The sequence below is a fragment of the Pistacia vera genome, unplaced genomic scaffold (genome assembly GCF_008641045.1).
Source record: "Pistacia vera cultivar Batoury unplaced genomic scaffold, PisVer_v2 Contig217, whole genome shotgun sequence".
NCBI lineage: Eukaryota > Viridiplantae > Streptophyta > Magnoliopsida > Sapindales > Anacardiaceae > Pistacia > Pistacia vera.
This window is the reverse complement of record NW_022196021.1, coordinates 988,797-1,012,314: the sequence shown is the minus strand read 5'-3', so window position 1 is coordinate 1,012,314 and position 23,518 is coordinate 988,797. Positions and strand designations below refer to the sequence as shown.

Genomic DNA, 23,518 nt, shown 5'->3' with positions numbered 1-23,518 from the left:
TTCTGTCTGTTATAACATATACAAGTAGTCACAGATGTCAATTACGAGAAAATCATATGTTAAATGTTAATTAAGAGGAGCCACCAATATTATCTCTTAATTAATTATATATTATTTTCAATAATTATTCTTTAATTTCCAAATAATGATGGACAATACCAGACATGCTGAAACTTCTCATGGTTTAAACTATTTATCTCCCCTGAAGTATCCAAAATTGTCAGTGGATCCAAAGATACACAATATTACACAAACACCTCGCCAACCACCAATTTTAGCGGTTAAAAATAATGGTTTGAAGGGTAAAAAGGTAATTTGACTCTAAGCTTATGATTTGATGAAAAAAGTGAAGAAAAAAAAAAAATCCATTTTAGAGTGAAGAGACTTTATTATTCTTCAATTTCAATGTTAATGTCTTTTAATATCTTCTAAATTATTTTTATTTAAAATATATATTAATAGAGTGAAAACTTATAAACTGATATTGTATTTTCCGACTGTCTAACCGTGACATAAACTTATAAACTAAAATTGACATAAACGTAAGTAAGGTGTGGTGGTTGTATGGAGAGACACATGTTATGGATGGGCATGCATGCAGGTGGCTCATGCTGGCTGGGTGGGTTAGCGGGCGTGAGGGAGGGTGATTGGGGCTGCTAAGTTGGGATGGTGATGACGATGAGGGGTTAGGGTTTCATTCATATTTTTTTCTTTTATAATTTTTATAAAATATTAAAATTTCCTAAATTTTATAATTATTCAAAGTTGACTGTTTTAGCCTCCAACTATCGAAGCAACATTGATTAATAAATTATTTTTTTGGCATTTAGGGGTATTTTAGTCAATTTAGTGGTCAAAAGTGGTCTTTGGTTACTTATAACAGCCAAAATTGACGGCAGAGGAGGTGTGTGTGTATTATGGTATACCTGGGGCTACTTTAATTTTGGATACTTCAGGGGGGTTAAAGGATAAACCCAGAGTTCTCAATACTCTCATGTTAAATTTCCCATTGCTAATTAGAATTTTAATTTTTTTTTTTCAGTTCAACTTTAACACAATAAAAAAAAAAAAAAATCATAGTTAATGCAAATTTAGTAGATCATAATGTCATATAATTTACGAAAATGTGATTTTATTTTTCATTAAATTAAGTATGAATGTGTTGGATCACTATGTGTTATATCGGATTATATATTTTAAAACACTGAAGATGAATTTATTAAAATTCCACTTTTACAATTTTAATAATTGATAATAAAAGGATATCAGTTAAGAGACTTCACTAAAAATTAAATCAAAAGATTCCAGATTCATTTGTGCCCCAACCTCTAATTTGACAATTTCCAGATATTTCTTATCTCACTTTTTTACGATTTTTAACTTTTTTCCACCAAACAAACAATAGATTCATTCACAATACGTTAACAATTAAACATCAAAACCCCAAATTCAAAGTTTGTAACCAATTTGATATTAAATTCAGACTCAACTGGTAATGAAAACAAATAGTCAAAATAAAAACTATATTATATTTTTAAATCTGAACATTAACTTTCAAAATTGCCGCATATATTATATAGTTTACTTGTTTATCAATTGAGCCGGCTTGCAGCGACTCACTAATCTTGACTCAGTCATTACAGCGTTACTTAGAAATCATCGAACTATTATTCTTTACAAATTAATACTATATATTAATCACATTTTTATCAATTTTGTTTCAGAAATCATTTTCTTTTCCTTTCTTAATCTTTTGATCATCTTCACCATGTATGCATCAAACCCTAATCAGACGTTTGATCATCATCACATTGCGCCTGGTTTCACAAACCAAAATCAGACGTTTGATCACCATCATCATCATCATCATCACATTCCGCCATCTGGTTTCACACACCATTATTATGATGAAAATCCCACACATGCACTTCATCATCATCATCAGTACACATCAGAAGGCCCTTGGTCTTCCGGGTTGTGTGACTGCTGCTCCGATTGCTCAACCTGTAAGTTTCATTCTCTTCATCCAATTTATTAAATTTATAAAATTGAAGTAAACTGATGAAGCAACACATTGCACACCAATGTAGGATACAGGTTACAATTTTGACGCCGTTGTAGGCTTAAATAAAATAGAATTAAATTCAAATTAACTTCAAACAATGAACAAACACTGACCAATAAGACAATTAAAGGATTGCGACGATGGATTACATCGGGAGAGACGCTGTATTCTGACGCAAAGTCCAGTGTCAGAGTAGACCTTGTCCAAAAACAACAATTTTCTTGAAAAATTTCAATCTGTTTGTTGTTACTGTTAACAGTTTGCTTGACATTTTGGTGTCCATGCATTGTTTTTGGAAGAATTGCGGAGATTGTTGATAAAGGATCTTCATGTAAGTGAAGTTATACAAGAAAACTTTATAATTAAAGGTAATTAAAGAAGATGAGATTGAAATTAGTCTCATTAATTTGCAGCTTGTGGCGTGAGTGGCGCACTTTATTTCTTAATTTCAGCGCTGACTGGCTGCGGATGCTTCTACTCTTGCTGCTATCGCTCCAAAATGAGGCAGCAATACATGTTAAGTGAAAGCCCTTGTAACGATTGTTTGGTTCATTTTTGCTGCGAGGGCTGTGCCTTGGTTCAAGAGTATCGCGAGCTCAAAGGCCGTGGATTCGACATGTCTCTTGGTAATTAATCAACTTATAATTCTCTACATTAAATTCCATTGTTTTTCTTAAGACTGAGAAATGAAATGGTGATGGCCTTAATTTGATTCTTGTTTGATCTTAAAAAATGTATAGGATGGCATGGCAATTTGGAGAGGCAAAATAGGGGAGTGGTAATGGCTCCATCAGCCCCAGTTATGGAAGATAGGATGAAAAGATAGAAATTCTATAATCTTCATATACAAGATGAAATCGCTTGCTTAATTACTATTTAAGTAGGGATTTCTTAAACTTAATTTATATAATCACATGCACCACGGAGACGTATTGATTAATATTATGCTCTAGTAATAAGACTTGAATAAATGGATTCCCATGCATGTTTGAATACAAAATGATGATCAGGCGCATACTTCTTTTATAAAATTATATTGAGGAATTCTTTAAAGTTAAACGTAATAATTCAATTACAAATAAGTGTTTTAGTTTTACATCCCAAATAATACATATGACGGTTTAATTACCAATTCCGATTCAAAGTAAAAACAATAGAAGGAAAAAAAAATCCATTGCAATATGAACAATTTCCAGAATTTTCTTATCTCTAACATTTTCTCACCAAACAATTAGTAGAGTCAATTACAATAAATATGTTAAGTATTAATAACCAAAACCCTACTGAACAAATAATGAAAAAAATATAGTCAAAATATAGTACTAAATATAAATGTTTTATTTTGAACATTAACTTCAAATTTGCCGCGTAAATTACATAGTTTACAGAATCTTTACGTGCATTAATCGCGATAGGATAATATTGACTCGGCCATTAATTACAGCTTTACTATGAAATCATCCACTATATATTATTTAACCACCATTGCCGCTTGATGAACGAACAGTTTTTTNGAACGTACGGACACCTTCAAATCGGCCTTGCCCGATGAACGTACGGACACCTTCAAATCGGCCCTGCCCGATAAACGTACATACACCTTCAAATCGGCCTTCCCGATAAACGTACAGACACCTTCAAATCGGCCTGCCTGATAAAAGTACGGACACCTTCAAATCGGCCGGCCCGATAAACGTACAGACACCTTCAAATCGGTCTGCCCGATAAACGTACGGACACCTTCAAATCGGCCTGTCCGATAAACGTACGGACACCTTCAAATCGACCACGCCGATAAACGTATGGACACCTTCAAATCAGCCTGCCTGATAAACGTACGTACACCTTCGGATCGGCCTTGCCCGATCCACAGATTTACACCTTCGGATCGACCCTGCTCGATCCACGGATTTACACCTTCTATGGATTACACCTTCGGATTGAGCCTGCTCGATCCACAGATTTACACCTTCGGATCGACCCTGCTCGATCCACGGATTTACACCTTCAGATCGACCCTGCTCGATCCACGGATTTACACCTTCGGATCGACCCTGCTCGATCCACGGATTTACACCTTCGGATTGAGCCTGCTCGATCCACAGATTTACACCTTCGGATCGACCCTGCTCGATCCACGGATTTACACCTTCGGATCGACCCTGCTCGATCCACGGATTTCCACCTTCGGATCGACCCTGCTCGATCCACGGATTTNTTTTGGGCCGTGACTTCTCAAACCTTTTCTTATCAATCTTGGCATTGGAAATCACCCATTCACCACCCATCACTTCTCCAACATCTACTCTCCAAAACCCCCCACCAACCTAACTTTGTTAGCCTGCCGATTGTTGTTCACATCTCCTAGTGATTTTTCATCTCAAAAGGCAAAAAAAATAATAATAATAATAATAATTTTTTTAATATATGCTTATATTATTAGAGGGCCTCAAAGTAACTCCTGCCTAGGGTCACAAATATTCTAGAGACGGCCCTGGGGTGGACTAAAATAAAAACCAATCACACATTAATATTTTTGTCCATTAATATTTCTGTTAGGATGAGCCAAAGTCCAGAAATTATACATAATAATATTTTTTTTTTTAAATTTGAGGGCCATGAATACTGCATCCGCATCTGGTAATTATATGACTGCTGCATGGACTGCAGTTCCTGTAAGTTTCATTTCTCGTTAAAAAAAAAAAAGATTAATTATGTAGTACTTTACAGTTTTTTTACATGTAATGAGTTGAATTAAATTTCTATAACATAGGCCTTATTTATTTATAATCTAACTACCTTATTTATTTTGTTTTAAGAAATTACTATTGGATTGGGTAATTTATAAAAGATATACACTATTTAGGGTGTACTTTAAGTTTATAAAAATTATGGGTTTTATTATATTTAGGGTGTAATTGTAAGTTTATAAAACTTATGGTTTTTATATCTATTTTCAGGGATGGCATTGGCCCACCCTAGGCCAACGTTGGCTCCGCCACAGACTAGAACATTCCTTTTCTCCTAAGCCAAGCCTAATTCTTTTTTAACCAAGATTATAAACTATTTTTCCAGCAATTTCTACTCTCACCTTCGAAACAATGGCACATGTTATCAGATTGCTTGACGTGTTGTTGTCCATGCATAGCCTTTGGAAGAATTGCGGAGATTGTTGAAAAAGGAAATTGAAGTAAGCTAAGTCATACAAGAAAACGATATAATTATAGAAGGTTGGAGATTGAATTGTTAGTTTGATTTTGCAGCTTGTTGTAGAGCGGGGGCAATTTTTTGTGCATGCAGTTCACTTGTTATGTTGTTGTGGATACATCCAATGTTACAAAAACCGGATCATCAACAAACACACCTATAAAACTACAATAGTCCCTAAATATTTGAAAAATTGCAAAAACAGCCTTAAAAATTTCTTAGTTCCTAAAGTTTTGAAATCCTACAAAAACACCCCTGAAATTACAAGGTAGTTCTTATAGGTTTGAAATATAGCCCCCCCCCCCAAAAAAAAAAATCTGAATTGGACTGAATAGGATTTCTGTTCCCGGTCCGACCGATTGATCCGGTCTAATTTTCAGAACACTGGATGCATCTACGCTAGCTATTTTTGCTCAAGTATTGAGGGCGAAATACATGATAAGAGAAAGCCCTTGTAACGATTGTTTGGTTCATTGTTTCCGCGATTGCTACGCATTGCAAGAAGAGTATCGTGAACTCAAAAGCCGTGGATTTGACATGTCTCTTGGTTTAATTTACCATTAATCTCTAAATTAAATTTTATTCATAAGGGCATTTGGTATTCTATTTTTCTTATATACGACCGAGAAATATTGATGGATGGCTATTTGTTCTTGTTCTTCAAAAATGTATAGGATGGTATGGCAATTTGGAGGGGCAAAATCGGGAAGTGACAATGGCTTCACTTATGGAAAATGGCATGAAAAGATAGAGGGGATGGTCATTGATTTTTATATAATTGAATGTGCCACGCAGATTGAATTCGTTTATATCTGATGTATAGGCGGCATGCGGTATTGATTATTATGCTCTTGTAATGACATAATAAATTAATGTTGTTTTTCCATTTGTTTTTAATTTAATTTATTCTGAGAATTTCTTTAAAGTAATAATTCAATTGCAAATAAGTGTTTTAATTAGCTTTATATTCCAATATAATAAGATTTAAATACCAAGTCCTATCAAAGTAAAAGCAATTGAGAAAAATAAAAATTCCATTGCATATATGTGGCTGGGAGATTTACCTAATCTATGGGGTTAAACTAAGAAGAACAGGAAAATTAATATTACCTGATATAATTAGGATTACATTTAGTTTTTATAACAGGATTTAGGATTGATTACATCTAGGAATATACTTCTCGTACAAAACTTCTTTATAACTTTGTCAACAAATTAAAGTATTTTATTTAAAAGATATTATAATTGATAATTAGGATTACCTTAAATAATAGAATTATTCTTTTATAAAAGAAAATTTATCATTAAGCATATCCTTAATCAAAACTCTTCTCTTTCCTCATCTCTGTGAAGTTCGTTCTCTCTCTACCTCTCTCTCAACATAAACTTTTAGCGGATCGAGCCACAATGTCAAGTCTCGTGACCAGGGACGTCCCTGAAGCCACGCGGAGCCACCAAAACAAGCGGAGGGTTGTTCTTCCTGCTCAACCCAAACCCCCAGGCCTAAGCGATGGAACTCAAGAAGTGGGAGTCCTGTAGCTTCTGGGCATGGGATATGTGGGGACAACTGCGCCATCTGTAGGAACAAAATCATGGAAAATTGCATTGAGTGCCAAGCTGATTTTCGAAGCCCACCCGTGACGAGTGCACAGTTGTTTGGGGTTTGTGCAATCAGCCTTCCACTTTCACTGCATCAGCCACTGGCTCAAGACTCGCCAGTCTGCCCTTTGGTAATAGCGAATGGGAGTTCCAGAAATATGGGGTCTAGAATCTCAAATTTAATTTTTAATTTTGTTCCTTTTTTTCAAATTGTTGTGTTTCTGAATATTATAATTAGTTGTCTCCTGCTAGAATCGTAAGATTAGATGAATTAGAACTAACTAGAATTAGTAATGATTAGATGAATTAGAAACTAAGTGAGCAGTTTTGAAAACTTGTTCTTAGTTTATCAATGAAGCAATTCAATATTCTTTTCGGAGGTTATTTTCATTTAAATTTTTTAATTTTTTCTTTTTACCAATCAAGTCTTCAGCGTGAATTGTTTTTATTTGTCAATTAATGATTCAAAATTCTCTCAGAATTAGTTTCATAACTTTCAGTAACTTAAAAGGTATTAGAAACATAATCTAGGATTAATTAGTGATTCAAATCCAAAACTATTCGAGAATTAATATACGTGAGGGTGGATTTATTTTTAAGGAACTTTATTAAACTTTACATTTGATAATATGTTAAGTTACATTTGATTCGAGAAAACTAAATTATCATAGAAGAACCAACTAGATATTTAAGTCTAACCGTTGTTTGACAAATAAGGCAAATCAAGGGTATAATTACTTTCCCTTTTTTACCGTGGTTAATAGAAAATTAGACGACGTTAGGGTTTCGGAGGCAATTGATTATTATTTTAAATATATGGGGGTACTTGATTTAAAGTGCAATACATTTCACCTGATTATTCTTTTCCGAAACTGTGGGGTGTGATTGATAAACTTAAATTATTAAGTAAAAATCCAACATTAAAAATAAGTCTACCAACTTCTCCTAGTCTTCTTGAATTTGAGAGCTCTGTTTTAAAATCCAGACTGGACAGGCCAATCGACCTGTCTGACTGGGACTGGCAGCTTCTCCGGTTGGGTTCAAGTTTTAGGGGGTTTTGTAATATTTCAATTTATAAGGATTACTTTGGAATTTTTTGGGGTGTTTTGGAGATATATCAAAAGTTTAGGGATATTGATAATTTTTGGGTATTTTTAAATAAAAAAAATTTAGGGACTACTTTGACATTTTTAGGGGTATTTTTGTAATATCCTAATTTAAAAGACTAATGCAATTTTTTTTTAAAATAAATTATTATTGACGTCAGACGTCCAGTCAGTCAGTCCAACCAGTTGGCGGTTGACCCGTGACTGGGCAACAAAAGGGTTGCCCTTCGGTTCGGGTTTTAAAACAATGTTTGAGAGTGCATGAATTGAGAAGAATATTACCTTATAGAGTACAGTGCCTCTAATTTGTTAATTAGATTTAGTATTACCTTGGATAGTTGAATGTTGTAGTATGTATTAGTTTATATTCTCAAATTTTTCATACCATTTGATTTAAATAGGGTTCAATAAATCTTAGTGTTAGGGCCACAAAATCGTCTGGGCTTGACGGGGCCCAATAACGAAATAAACATGTCACGGCCCAAGGCCTAACCCAATCTCGATTGGGCCCACGCTTAAAATCACCTTGCGACCTACCCACTTTAGAGTTGGGCTATCCTAAAGTTAAGCTAAACGGGTTTCAGCCATTAGTGCAATAGAGTATAAATAGGAAATCAGAATCTCATTCTATTCTCTTTACTAAGATTCAAATCTTACTCAAAATATTAAACTGATCTGATAAGGTCAAGAAATCATATCTCTTTATGATAGGGATTATTCCAAAATAGGGTTAGTGTCCTACTAAGATTCCAACTCTTATTAAACTATTAAACTAATCTGATACGATTAAGAAATCATATCTCTTTATGATAGAGATCTCCCAAAAGAGGAATCAATGTCCTACTAGGATTCAACCCCTTAGGTTCACTATAAAAATAGAGGCTTGCCCTCTCATTATGCATGCAATCTCCCATAGTCAACTACACTCAAAAACATTATTTGCTCCTAAGTCTTGTCCCAAGAACCGACGCTCTGCCGTAGTCCTAGCTTCTGACAAGATCCTGGTATCTTCTTCTACTTAATTCTTATAAATCTCTTTCAGTCTTGCTGACTTGAGCGTCGGAGTGCCTACGGCAAAAACCACCTCGGTGTTTTCCGGAAGCTTCAAGCTTGCCTTCATGTGTGCAGGTCTAACGGATTGTCAGTGACCTCAACCTCACGGGACACACCCTATTTTCATGACGGTAGATTTTTTGCATCTACAGTTTGGGCCCACCGTGGGGCTGACAATCATCTGCTAACGATAACTGTGAACATGAGAGGATGCATGTAACTCCCTTCGACTGACATCGCTAATCAGAAAATTTTGTCACAATAAGAAAATTTTCTTACTTTCTCATTTTGTTTATTTTATAAACAGTGATATGATAATGAAGCATCAAAACACACCCCCATATTCATAATTTTCCATGCATCAGTTGGAATATTTCTCACTTCTCGTATGTGTTTAATTTCTTTTGGAGGGTATTTCGTGGTCTAAAAAACCCTTACATCTCATGGGCATGTTTTTGTGTATTTAAAAAACCCACTTCCTCCTTCTCTAGACCGCAAATTCTCCAACCCCAACAAATGGTTCAGAACGTTACGTCGCCTTCGTGTCAAATTACTAAAATCCCACAAACCTAATCAAAATCCCTACGTCCATGGCACTGATAGGAATATACACTGACTAGTTTTGACTTCTCGCCGTCAAGCCAAGATACCACTCAGCTCGTTCGAAGCAAAGTCAAACCGAGAATGAAATGCCCAACTATGACTTCCCTTCAGAATCACCAAATCCATTCCCCTTCCAAATCCTCTTTCGAAACCACAAAACCAAACACTTCCAAATACTAAGGTCCTTCAAAAATTGCTCATCCCGTGTTCTATCCAGCATCCATAAAAAACTACTCAAAAGCATGTCAAAGCCATCTTCAGCAAACTCAAAACCCATATTTAAGACAAACCCAAATTTTTCTTCTTCAAAGTCGACAAAATCACCTCAAATTCACAAGAGTAGCTAGAAGGTTTTAAGAAAACAAAAGAGTAGAGAAAAACAAAATCAGGAGAATCACTGTGGAATCTCTGGAGAAATCGCCCACACCTTCAGCTAGAAAGAGTAAAATTAAAAAGAGATAATAAATAATAAATAAAAAGTTACAGGTTTTGAATGAATGCCATTGCCAAAGCATTATGGCATTTAATGCACCTTGGTTAAAAACGCCATGTGGGAAATTTTGGAAAGGTGATTTTTTTCATTATTGTCAGCCGCCGCACAATGAGCCCATATTCCATTTTGTGCTCACATGCTTTGATCAGAGTTTATTTGGAATTCTTTGGAAATCTAATTCGCTTTGCAGAATGCACAATGGCTTCACTCGATCGGTCCGTCGAGGGGCAACACATAATATTCGTCTCAATTGGCCCTGCAACTCCCACTCAGCTCTGTCTCCATGTGTCTTCATCACACTACAAGAAGAACTCTCTCCACTCGGCTCAGCCAACGAGTGGAGAAATTAAAAATCGAAAGTGGTTCTCCTAGTCAACTTCATTTGACTCAGCAGGCAGACACCTTCCCCACACGATATAGTGGGCCGAGCCGAGTGGATTCTAAGCTCCTTAGAAAAAGGATATAATCCCTCAAATTATTTATACAAGTCTAGAAACTCCATTCGACACATACTCATCACCTATGTGGCAAAAGTATGCCCAAGTAACAACTATAAAGTGTCACCGGCTCGGCTGGGACTACGACTCTACCTCTCTCTGGAACATCTTCATTCAGGGTTGGAGTATTTCTATTCTTGTGCGTGAGCTTTGCCAAGTGGGTCTGTCCAAGCTCACCCTATACAACTCTTGCTCGAGTATGACTGATTCGATGCATCTAAAGAGCCACTCGCTGTAGACTAATGGTACTTTCGTATCACCTCCTCAAAAGTCAAATCAAATACTCCACTCGGTTCAGAAAGCACAGGTGGCAACACTTGAAGGGGAAAGGTATGTGTCATTATCTTTTTTGACTACCACTCTATTGGTTAAATCTTTCTCTATTCGGCCCATTACTTAAATACATGCAGCCCATTTTTCCATTAGCTCACTTTTTATTCAGTCCATAACACTGCACATCATGCATATTAACTCTTCATTCGGCTCTTGCTTAAAAACATGCATGTCATGCAAGTCACTGCTCCAGCTTCAATTAAAAGGTTTAACTACAAGTCGGTCACGCGGACTTGACCGCAAGTTCCATACAAGCTCACTGGCATACACCTTCAAATCGGCCTTGCCCAATGAACGTACGGACACCTTCAAATCGGCCTGCCCGATAAAACGTCCGGACACTTCAAATCGGCCTTGCCCGATGAACGTACGGACACCTTCAAATCGGCCTTGCCCGATGAACGTACGGACACCTTCAAATCGGCCCTGCCGATAAATACAACCACTTCAAATCGGCCTACCGATAAACGTACAGACACCTTCAAATCGGCCTGCCTGATAAAAGTACGGACACCCTTCAAATCGGCCGGCCCGTAAAAGTACAGACACTTCAAATCGGTTGCCCGATAAACGTACGGACACCTTCAAATCGGCTGTCGATAAACGTACGGACACCTTCAAACGACCACGCCGATAAACTTAGGACACTTCAATCAGCCTGCCTGATAAAATACGTACACCTTCGGATCGGCTGCCCGATCCACCGATTTACACCTTCGGATCGACCCTGTCGATCCACGGATTTACACCTTCAGATCGACCCTGCCGATCCAGATTTACACCTTCGGATCGACCCTGCTCGATCCAGGATTACACCTTCGGATTGAGCCTGCTCGACACAGATTTACACCTTCGGATCGACCTGCTCGATCCACGGATTTGCACTTCGATTGGCCCTGCCCGGTCCATAAAGCTACACATTCAGTCAGTCAGACTGGTTGAAGGTTCTTGCACCTCAATCGACAAGTCATCGACCCAATCCACACAACGACACTAATCCACTCAGTTTGACTCATTCGATTTAATCAACTCTCTAAGCTAAATACTCTTTAACTTAGAGAGTGGGGGGCTAACTGTTAGGGCCAAAAATCGTCTTGGGCTTGACGGGGCCCAATAACGAAATAAACATGTCACGGCCCAAGGCCTCAAACCAATCTCGATTGGGCCCACGCTTAAAATCACCTTGCGACCACCACTTTATGAGTGGGCTATCCTATAAGTTAAGCTAAACTGGGTTTCAGCCCATTAGCCTGCAACAGAGTATAAATAGGAAATCAGAATCTTCTATTTCCTCTTCTACTAAGATTTCAATCTTACTCAAACTATTAAACTTGACTGATAAGGTCAAGAAAATCATCTTTCATGATAGGGATTATCCCAAAATAGGACTTAGTATCCTATATAAGATTCCAACTCTTATTTAAACTATTAAACTTGATCTGAAAGGTCAAGAAATCATATCTCTTTCATGATAGGGATTATCTCCCAAAATGGCTTAGTGTCCTACTAAGATTCCAACTCTTATTAAACTATTAAACTTAATCTGATGATAAGAAATCATATCTCTTTTATGATAGGGATTATCTCCCAAAAGGGACTCAATGTCCTACTAGGATTCCAACCCTTTAGGTTCACTATAAAATGAGGCTTGCCCTTCATTATGCATGCAACCTCATAGTCAATCTACACTAATCAAAACCATCTATGCCCTAGTTCTTGCTCCCAAGAAGCCGACGCCTCCGCCGTAGTCCTAGCCTCTGACAAGACTCTGGTAATTCTTCTTCTACTTAATTCTTATTAATCTCTTTCAGCCTTGCTGACTTGAGCGTCGGAGTGCCTACGGCAAACACCCACCGGTGTTTTCCGGAAGCTTCACGCTTGCCCTTTCATGTGTGAGGTCTAACGGATTGTCAGTGACCTCAACCTCACGGGATCCACACCTATTTTCATGATGGTAGATTTTTGATCTACAATTAGTTTCTTCTATTTTGCTATATTCATTACTTGTTAATCCAATTGGATATCAACCGTAGCCAAATTTTATTTATCACGTCGGGTCATGCCAAAACCAAATTAACAATGGGTCTATTAAATATTTAAACTTTGACAATCATTATTTTATAATATCCCTTTTTATACTTTTTGGTAGTAAATTAAGAACCCACATTCCCTAATTTAATCCCAAGATCATGTTAACACGTTCATCATTGCAATCACATTAATATAATTAACGAATTGCAATAAATAAAATCACAGCATAAATACCTCGTTTCCTTTGCCAATCCAAATTGAAGCGGAAGCATGGATTGAGAGAAATCCAAGAAAAAAAAAACTTTTATAATATTTTTTGTATATTAGATAGAGTTACAGTTTTTTGTAAATAAAACTTCTTTATATATATGTGGTAGTTGTCTTCTTTGCAACTGTTGTATATAGGGTGGTAACTACCTTTGGCAGTTGCCACAAGTGGGTCCTATCATAGGTGTCCCACTTATATCTAATATCTCTTATTCACACATAATGTGACTATTTCTCTATATGCTTCTTTAAGGTTCATACTTTAGTAAATATGTCGTGTGACCATATATACATTGAGAGCATATTAGTCATATATTTGTTAGGAATATATAACTTCTTGAATAATGAAACTTCGATTGCATGTTGTATGCAACACCTTAAATTATTTATCACATCTTTCTCTAACGATCTCATTAATAATAAACATCTATTGTATTCACAATTATGTTTTGTCTCTACATAAAAGCAAAACATAATTGGTTGACTAATGAATACACATGATTATAGTGTGATAATCCAAAAAATTGTAATCTTCCTCTTTTCTCGATTCTTGCAACTTTTATTTAATTTGCTTTTTCATAAATATCCCAACAGATTGAATTTATCTTAATCTTTTGGCAACATTCTAAGATAACAATCATTAAACAAAGTTTTCAAGGAACAGAATAGAGATATAAAGGTATTCTATAAAATTTTATTCTTATAATCTCAAGGTCTCACACAATTTTAAAGTTGAGTTTTGACTTTCATTACCCTCTTGGTCAATATTTTTGCACATATGGTATGAATCACATACTACGACATTTCCTCCTTTCCCATGGAGTGCATGTCTCTTTTTTCTTGTAAATGTCATATAGATTTTAGTTTAGACATACCTAATGTCTAACTTGAGTTCACTCTACATATTGTTAATTCATCAGAACTCTAATCTGGCAATTAGACAGATAAAGTAATAAATTTTGATAATTTATCACTTATGGTCATACTTCATTATGATATTATTTTTTATCTTATTTTACACGACGTTAAATATTTTAAGCTTGGCTCTCTATTATCACCTAGACAATAAGCTTAAAATTGTCTCATCTTGATTGCCACAAAATAATAGAGACGATTTCCTGTGTGAGAATGTCAATCTTTTAATTGCCCGAGATGCTTTTCAAAGTGTATATATATAGATACTCATTCATGTATGTTCCAATAATAAATCAAATTGAGTATTGACAATATTGTTAATTAATATTGATAAGATAAATGTGAACATTTTTTGGAAAATCTCAAAGTATGAGTACATTCAACATTTACGTAAGTCTAATCTAACATGTCTATTAAATGTATCTCTTGGTATAGGCTTTGTAAACAGATTCGTAATCATTTCATGCGTAGATATGTACTTCATATTCACCTCTTTTTGTGCCACCAAATCTCGCACAAAATTGCATTTGATATCTATGTGTTTTGTGTTACCATAATATTTGGGATCCTTAGTGTATGCTATTGCTGCTTGACTATCACAGTTTACTCTCACTAGTTCAATAGCAATATTAATTATTCCCAGATGATTCATGAACCGTCTCAACCAAAAGGATTCTTGCACTACAGTTGAAAATGCTACAAACTCAAACCTCCATTGTAGATAAGGCTATACATGATTGTTTCTTACTGCTCCAAGATATGGCCCAGCCATTTACTAAGAAAACATATCCGAAAGTAGATTTTCTGTCATCTAAATCTCCTCCCCAATCAGCATCGGTGTAGTCTCTCAAGTGTAAATCATTTCCTTGATAACGTAATGAGTAATCAACTATTCCCTTTAGATATCTTAAGATTCTCTTTACTACTTTCCAATGTGCTTATCTTGGGTCGGACTAATATCTGTTTACCAACCCATCCTGGGTCAAACTAATATATGTTTACCAACCCAATAACGTAATAGATGTCGGGTCTTGTGCACATCATGGTGTACATGAGACTTCTAATAGCACTTTTATAAGGAACATTCTTCTTTTCTTCCTCTTCTTGTGGAGTCTTTGGAGATAATTTACAACTCAATGTCTCGTCTTTCGAGATAGGGTTGTCTATGGGTTTTGCAATCTTGTATATGAAATTGTTTAAGAATTTTCTTAACGTATGGCTCTTGTGAAAGAGACTAATTTCCTTGAGCAGTCTCTTGAAATCTTGACTCCAAGGATATATGTAGCTTCACTCATATCTTTCATCTCAAATGAGATGATAACCAACCTTTGATTTCATTAACAAATCCCTTATCATTTTCAACTATAAGTATATCATCAACATATAATGATAATATAACAAATTTGTCATTGGATCTCTTTGTATATACATAATGATCTTCATCAATCATTTTGAAATCATAAGACATTATTGCATTATGAAATCGAATGTACCACTGTCTTAAGGACTGTTTTAGGCCACAAATTGGCTTTAAAAGTCTACACACTTTATGTTCTTTACCTTCTCTAATAAAACATATTAGTTGTTCTATATAGATATCTTCTTGTAATTCTCTATTGAAAAAAGTAGTTTTTACATCCATTTGATGCAATTCAAGATTCATGTTAGCAACTATAGCTAGAATAAGTTAGATTGAGATAAACCGCACAACAGGCGAAAAAATTTCTTCATAATCTATTCGTTCTTGTTGTGTATACCCCTTCGCGACTAAGCGAGCTTTGTATCTTTTAATACTACCATCAGCTTTACGCTTGATTTTGAGAACTCATTTCTTCTCAATGACTTTGTGTTCTTTTCGTAAATCAAGTAATTCTCATACTTAATTTGATTTCATAGACTCAATTTCTTCTTCTATTGCTTTCATCCTTTTTTCCTTTAAAGGGCATTTGAGAGCCTCATTTACATTCCTTGGCCACTCTTCATCTTGTGGAGTAACTATAAAAATTCCTCCTTCAATCTCATATTGTCGATGTGGAATGTGTTTTCTATTTGATCAACTTATTAAAGATTGATTGTTGTTACTCCCCTTTGGACCAGCTATCATAGTCAGATCGTTAGTAGGGAACGATAAATGATCTGAAACTGATTCATCAACTTCCTTACCACTCCCATTGGGATGTAATATAACCAGTTGGTTTTCAACAGCAAAATTGCCTTAGCCTTGTGTTTCATATAGAAATAAGTCTTAATCAATCTTGCCCTTTTTAGGAAAATTGGTTTCTAAAAACGTGACTTCTCGTCATACAAACTCAGTAATGCTACCACTTTCTTGTTCCCGTATGAACACATATCCTTTGGAATGCTCTGAGTATCTTAAGAAGATACAATTCTTCCCCATTGGACCTAATTTTCCATATTTATGGGAAGAGTCATGAACATAGGCAGCACATCCCCATGGTTTTAAGAGACTCAAATCGGGTTTCTGATTTGTCCACAACTTATATGGTGTAGTAGTAACAGATTTGGAGGATACTCGATGGGAAATTTTTCCTGTGCCATCATAGACCTCACCATTTTAAGTAAGGTTTGGTTTCTTCTTTCTACAACACCATTTTGTTGTGGAGTTCTTGGAATAGTTAATTGATGTTCTATTCTCATTTTATCATAGAAATTTCTAAACTAATTAGATAGATATTCATGACCTCGATCGGTTCACAGAACTTTTATTTTCTTGTCTGATTGATTATCAACTAAGTTTTTAAACTTCTTAAACCATTCTACAACTTCAGATTTATGAGAGATCAAAAAGACATGACCATATCAAGTGAAATCATCTATAAATGTGACTAAATAAACAACCTCTTTGCGACTAAGCAACCTCGATCAACTTGCATGTGTCGATCCCCTTAACTTCCACTCTAGAATTGTTACCTACAAATATCCATTTTGTTTCCCATGACATTCATCGAAACTCCACGAAAGCACTCTTGTCTTTTGCTATGTGGTCTATGGCTGCTAAATCTACAGTCCATAAAAGATGAAATTCAGTTAGAAAAAAAGAATTGGAAATATTTATAGAACTTACTTATGCAAACAAGTAATTGACCTTTTGGGCTCGCTAGAACTGTAAGCAAAATGTCCCTTACTGCCACAATAATAGCATTTCACCTTTGCCATATTTTTCTTTTTGGCAGGATGCTTTCCTTTTTCGTGCTTATAAAACTTCCTTTTCTTTCCTCGAGCCTTATCATTATTGCCTCTTCTTTGGGATCCACCTTGGAATTTATGCTTAAATCCCTTCCTACCATGTGAACTGAACTCAATCATATATACATTAGTATTTGCCTTACTAAGATTAAGGCAATCTTCTTCGAGTTCTAAATGTCATGTGACATCTTCTAAATTTTTTTATGCCCTCATTATGGGTAAGGGTGTATCTTCGTGTGTTTTCAATTTTGAGGCAATGATCTTATGACAGCTTGAACTTGTTGTTCATTAGTTAGAACATGATTTATATCTCTCAACTCACTAATCATGTTTGACAAGTGTCTTAAGTGTACTCTCTTAGTATTTTCAGGCTTTTTTCTTATGTGTTAAACTTGATTGTAAGAGATTGGAGTTTAGTAATGGACGTATCTCCAAACTTTGTAGCAAGGGCAGACCATATGTCCTTTGCTAATTCATACTCTTGGTACTTTTCTGTGGGATCATTGTCCATGCTGCTCAACAAACTGATGCGAGCAATGGACTTCTTTTTCTTCCACATGTCTTAAGCCGCACGGTCTCTTCTATGTTGAGTCATGGCTCCTTCTTCAGACTCTTCCATAGTCGTGGTAAGAGCTTCAAGAACCTCCTGTTCTTCTAAGACATATTGGATTTTCATGCTCCATTTCTCATAATTTTTACCGTTAAATTTTTCTCCTTTATTAAGTTCAGCAACAATGTTCTTAGCTGCATATGTCATTTCTAAAAAAATATATACACATTGGATAATACATGTTATTTAATGCTCGGAACATACATATGTTTCCTTAACATCAATTAATTATACAACAATAATCTCATATTAGATTTAGAACAACTATTCACTTTTTGTCAACAATCATCATGTAAAATATTAATATTTAATTATTATTAATATAATTAATTATGTAAGGGATTCTTATGAAATTGCGTAAAAACTTAAAAAATCACACTTAATGAACATAAGATTCTCATTCAAATGATGATTTAAGTATATTTCTACAAATGTAAATAAAACTAATTTCGTTGCATAAGTAGAATTCAACATGTATTGACATGAAATAAACAAATTTCCATTAAAAAAAAAAAAAGTAATTGTAATGCCACATTCCACAAACTGGGAAGAATCTAATAAGCTTTATTCTAAGGTCGTTATCTAACTCGTAATCTATCCTAGGCAAGAGAACTCCTAATCTCTTGTGATGTCCTTTATGAGTTGAGACTCTAATAATGCACCAACCGTCTTTCTGGCACCCCAATCTATGTAATTCTTGATGAATTTGTTAACTAAACATATATAACTTTTATTAACATCTTTAGTGCTTTTATCTTCCAACTTGTTCCAAACCAGATCAAGAAGACCAATAAGACTAGGATAATTAAGAGTCTCCCTAAGAACATTGTATTTCATCTCATCTCTCATTAATCCTCCTTGCCAGACAATATCCTGCATCATTTCATTCACATGAATGAAATGGTTCACTAATTGCACCAACTCATCCTCTATGTCTTTTAATATTAAAAAGTGAGTTTGTAGAGTTCAAATCATGTTCATTATCATTTCCTTCTGAGCGAGTGTTTTAGCGGCCCTGACATGTCTATAACATATCAATTTTTCTTGCAACAAATACCAAAAAAAATTCTATTCATTTATCAAATAAAAGGTTAACTACATTTGACAAACGAATTTATTTACACATATTTATGGTTTAATAACTAAAAATATACCCTTAGATTGACTACAATTTCTTACTAAGTATACATTCAATTCTTTTTAAAAGAATTTATACTGTTAGAACCTATACACACACCGCCACGCGCCTGCATGCGTCGGCATCAACCTACCAGGTGTTGACACACATCGACTATAGTCCCCACGCGCGACCCTTGAATCGGGTCATCTTTTCCTGATTTTCAAGTCCGATTGACCTATTTATTTTTTGAACGAGTCAACTTGGCTCGATTTTACTCAATTGACCATTGACTGCGTTTGACTAACCCGTTGATCGATCATGTTGAATATTGACTGGGTCAATTTGACTTGGTTGACCTTTGCAGGTTGATTTGACCCGTTGACCTATCGTTTTAACCCGGTTCCGTAAAAAAAATGCAAATGTCATAGTTCAATTCCCAAAACTTTTCAATCCAAACTCCGTTTTTTGCCTATAATATATCAATAGAAAGCTCTTTCAACAAGGATTCTAATGATTAAAAAAAAAAAAAAAAAAAACACATATATATGTTTTACACTAAAAGTTATGCCTTATTTACTATTACAGGTTTTTTTTTTCTTAAAATCATATAAAGTCATGGAGTATACTCCAAACTTATATATCAAAAATACTAGTATGTATCATAGATCATCAAGGCATAATACACAATTAATTATGACAAAAAAAATGTAACAAACAGGGATTATTCCAAAGCTCTAATACCATTGTTAGTAAATTAAGAAAAACACATTCTCTAATTTAATCCCAAGATCATGTTAACATGTCATCATTGCAATCACGTTAATATAGTTAACGAATTGCAATAAATAAAATCACAGTATAAGTACCTCATTTCTTTTGTCAATCCAAATTGAAGCAAAAGCGTAGATTGAGAGAAATCCCAAAAAAAATAAAAATAAAAATTCTTAATACAGTAAAACCTCTATATAGTCATAATGGTGGAACTAACTAATTTTATTAGTATGAGGAGGTTTTAACTTAATAGAGGTATAGTTACAAAAATTAATTATTTCATAATTCATGTTTTAGTAGTACAATATTAGGATTTTAATTCATGTTTTAAGTATTAGGGTTTCAATTGTCTACTTTTGAAATGGATAGAACATTGTATCTTAGAACCAATAAAGATAAGTATCCTTGATAGAATTGCAAATGTAGCTGTTGCATGTTCAATTGATGTGAAGTCATAGATAATTACCAATTGTTTTAAGCATTGGAAAATTAGAACTCTTGATGTCGATGAATTGCAAGTTACAAATGAAGTGGATGAGGAGAATCAAAGAGTCATTGTAGAATTGAGTGATGAGATTTGGCAACTTCACTACACTAATCAAATGGATATTAATTTCTTCCTCAATCATCCAAATGAGCAACAAGTTATGTGTGTTTTAACTGAAGAAGAAATCATTGCTACAATTAGACAAGAAGAGAAAGGAAATAATCATGAGGATGATAGTACGGAAATACAATATGAAGTTTATTCTTATTTATAACTATCTCATATTGGGAATAAAATTTTTTATGACTATGTAGAATTTATTCCTATATAGAGTATCACTATAGAGAGGTTTTACTGTATTTTTTGTATATTAGATAGAATTACAGTAGAGATGGCAATGGGCCCGATATTTTTGGGTACCCGGCCAGGCCCTTCCCAAAAAGGTCGGGCTTTACCCGATGGTCGAGAGCTTGGGCTTGGGCCTAATTTTAAGGCCCGACCTTGAGTACGGGCCGGGCCTGGGTATGTCTTCAAGCCCGGCCCAGCCCGACAATTTTAGTATTAATTATACTAAATTACCCTTATACTATATATTTAATTACAAGATTATCCTAAATATATATACTCATCTTTTCCAAACCCTACATGGATAGATGGATGCACTTTGTGAAAAGTTACTTATATATTTGGTGAGTATTCAAAAATAAATTAATATTTAAAAATTGTTTCTAGAATTAAAATTATAAAAAAAAAAATTTATTAATATTTAAAAATTCACATTATAAAAATTGACGGGTTTAAACTGGGCCTTAGATTATAAAAAGTCTATAGGATCAAACTTAGACTTTACATGCCATACCCGTGACGGACCTTGCCCGAGCTTGGCCCTTTGTAACCAATGTAGCCATCAAACTGAAGCCGTAATTGGCTATAATTAATTAAAGCAGTCAAGTCTGATGGCGCCATCGACTTCCAAAGAATATATAATATTATATTATTTCTGACCCAATCTTTACTTCGGTATCATGTTCAAATTAATTACTTCTTCTCTATTTCCATATACATTTTGGAGTCTTTTCTGAGTGGGTCGCTTCTGTCAACTACTCAATTGTTTTGGATACATTTATTATGAATTGTCTCAAAAGACTTCGTCCTGGTTGATTCCAGTGCGCTAACTTGTGAGAACCGGTAAGACTTGAAACAATGAACCAGTCGTTACGCTTCACTATTACTCTTGTATACAATTTTATATATAAACCCACCTGGGACACTTAGCGAGCATATCCACTTTCTTCTTGAGCATATCCACTTTCTTCTTCTTCTTCTTCTTCTTCTTCTTCTACTTCTTCTTATAGCATTTCCTTTTGATCAATCCAACAGTATTCTAAATTCTAATTCTTCTTCACCATGAACTCATCAAACCCCAATCAGAAATTTGACGAGTATGCAACAGCAACGGGAGTCCCGGTACCTCAAGGCTTTCAGCATCAGCCTAGGTTGGGCGCTTGGTCCTCGGGACTTTGCGACTGCTTCTCCGACTGCTCGAGCTGTAAGTTATTTCTGTTTACAAGCTTTCGAGTCTAACGATTTCTTATCATAGAACCAGAGCCAAAATCACAAAGAATATAATAATTTGATTGCTTAAGCGAGTTTGAATTGAAAACTGAGTGATTAATTTGTTTGTTGCTTAACAGGTTGCTTGACGTGTTGGTGTCCATGCATCACTTTTGGACGAGTTGCTGAGATTGCAGACCAAGGATATACCTGTAAGATACTCAATTATAGTGCTAATTAAACTAATCGAGGACAGTAATTAATGAATACTAATATTAATTATGAGATAAAATTAACAGAAATTTTTTGTTGCAGCTTGTGGTACCGCAGGAGTACTTTATTTTCTACTTGGTGCCGTCACTGGTTTAACTTTCTGCTACTCTTGCTTATATCGCACAAAGATGAGGCAGCAATTCACACTTGAAGAGAGTCCTTGTTGCGACTGCTTGGTTCATTTTTGCTGCGAGCCGTGTGCCCTGTGTCAAGAATATCGCGAGCTCCAAAGCCGTGGATTCGACATGTCTATCGGTATATATATGAATATGGTTTCTGTCTATTACATGAACAAAATGGTTCAATAAATTTCGAATTATGAATTGAAGTTATGATTTTCTGATTGTCTTGGAAATTTTACAGGATGGCACGGTAATGTGGAGAGGCAAAACCGGGGAGTGGCAATGGGAGCAACAGCTCCTTACGTGGAAGGTGGCATGGAAAGATAAAGAGTGGATGTCGTTGTGTGATTGAGAAAGACAGTCTTCTTTTGGACAAATGTATCATATTTATCTGTTTATTTGTCCTTACGAAAAATTATATATTTTAAAGTTTTTAAAGTGATATCAAATAATAATAAAGTATTAAAAATTATTGAGTACTGATAAATTTAATTCAATTGAATATATTGAAATTGTATAAGAGATTTTAAAATCAAGTTCTGTTTACATAATATTAGAAAAAGAAAATGGTGTATGGTGAAATTTACAGTCCTATGCTTGTATAATTTATCTTAATAATCACGAGTAGACCTAGTAAACGGGCGGGTTGTGCAGGTACGGGCTGGGTCACAACAGGTACAAGTCCAAAGAGTGTTGGACTTGCGGATAAAAAGTTTGAATGGGTAAGTGAATACTTCACCTGTACCCAGTATGCGGGTACGGTGGACTTACGGTCACCCATTACCCAAAACTAAAATTTCATATTGGACCTTGTGGCTTCATGAAGATCTTGGGCTAGCGTTTTAGAGTGGATTGGGCCTTGGGGCTTCATGCAGATCTTGGGCCAGTGTTTTAGAGTGGATTGGGCCAGTGTTTACTATATAAATTATATAGTCAAATTATGCAAATTGACTTATATAAAATTATAGTCAAATTATACAAATTGATTTATATAAATTACATCTCCTATAAGTCAATCTGAAAACAGTACATATCCTTACATATCCACGTTTTAATTAGTACCTTTTGTACTGCTCAAGTAAAACAAGACTTCAAAAAATTATAGGGGAGATGTTTTTATTAATTATTTTTAATGGTAAATCTTATACTTGTCCTCCTGATGGTTTGCTCCTCCTCTCACAAACTCAAAACCTTTTCTACAGTGG

The 23,518-nt window shown here is 35.0% G+C and overlaps 3 protein-coding genes across 3 annotated transcripts; all 3 read left to right on the top strand.

The window, feature by feature from the left end:
• The first annotated feature begins 1,768 nt into the window (after nt 1-1,768).
• On the top strand, nt 1,769-2,891 carry LOC116130031 (protein PLANT CADMIUM RESISTANCE 2-like). Its single transcript, XM_031415778.1, has 4 exons — nt 1,769-2,006; nt 2,325-2,396; nt 2,479-2,691; nt 2,806-2,891. Exons 1-4 carry the CDS (start codon nt 1,769-1,771, stop codon nt 2,889-2,891), a joined length of 609 nt encoding a protein of 202 aa, XP_031271638.1.
• Nucleotides 2,892-4,683: 1,792 nt separating this feature from the next.
• Nucleotides 4,684-6,023, top strand: LOC116130030. Its single transcript, XM_031415776.1, has 3 exons — nt 4,684-4,740; nt 5,141-5,249; nt 5,947-6,023. The coding sequence occupies exons 1-3, from the start codon at nt 4,684-4,686 to the stop codon at nt 6,021-6,023; spliced, it is 243 nt and encodes an 80-aa protein (XP_031271636.1).
• A 15,664-nt stretch (nt 6,024-21,687) lies between these two features.
• On the top strand, nt 21,688-22,790 carry LOC116130110 (protein PLANT CADMIUM RESISTANCE 2-like). The gene is made up of 4 exons (XM_031415865.1): nt 21,688-21,913; nt 22,059-22,130; nt 22,234-22,446; nt 22,555-22,790. The coding sequence occupies exons 1-4, from the start codon at nt 21,772-21,774 to the stop codon at nt 22,638-22,640; spliced, it is 513 nt and encodes a 170-aa protein (XP_031271725.1). The 5' UTR covers nt 21,688-21,771; the 3' UTR covers nt 22,641-22,790.
• The last annotated feature ends 728 nt before the right edge of the window (nt 22,791-23,518 follow it).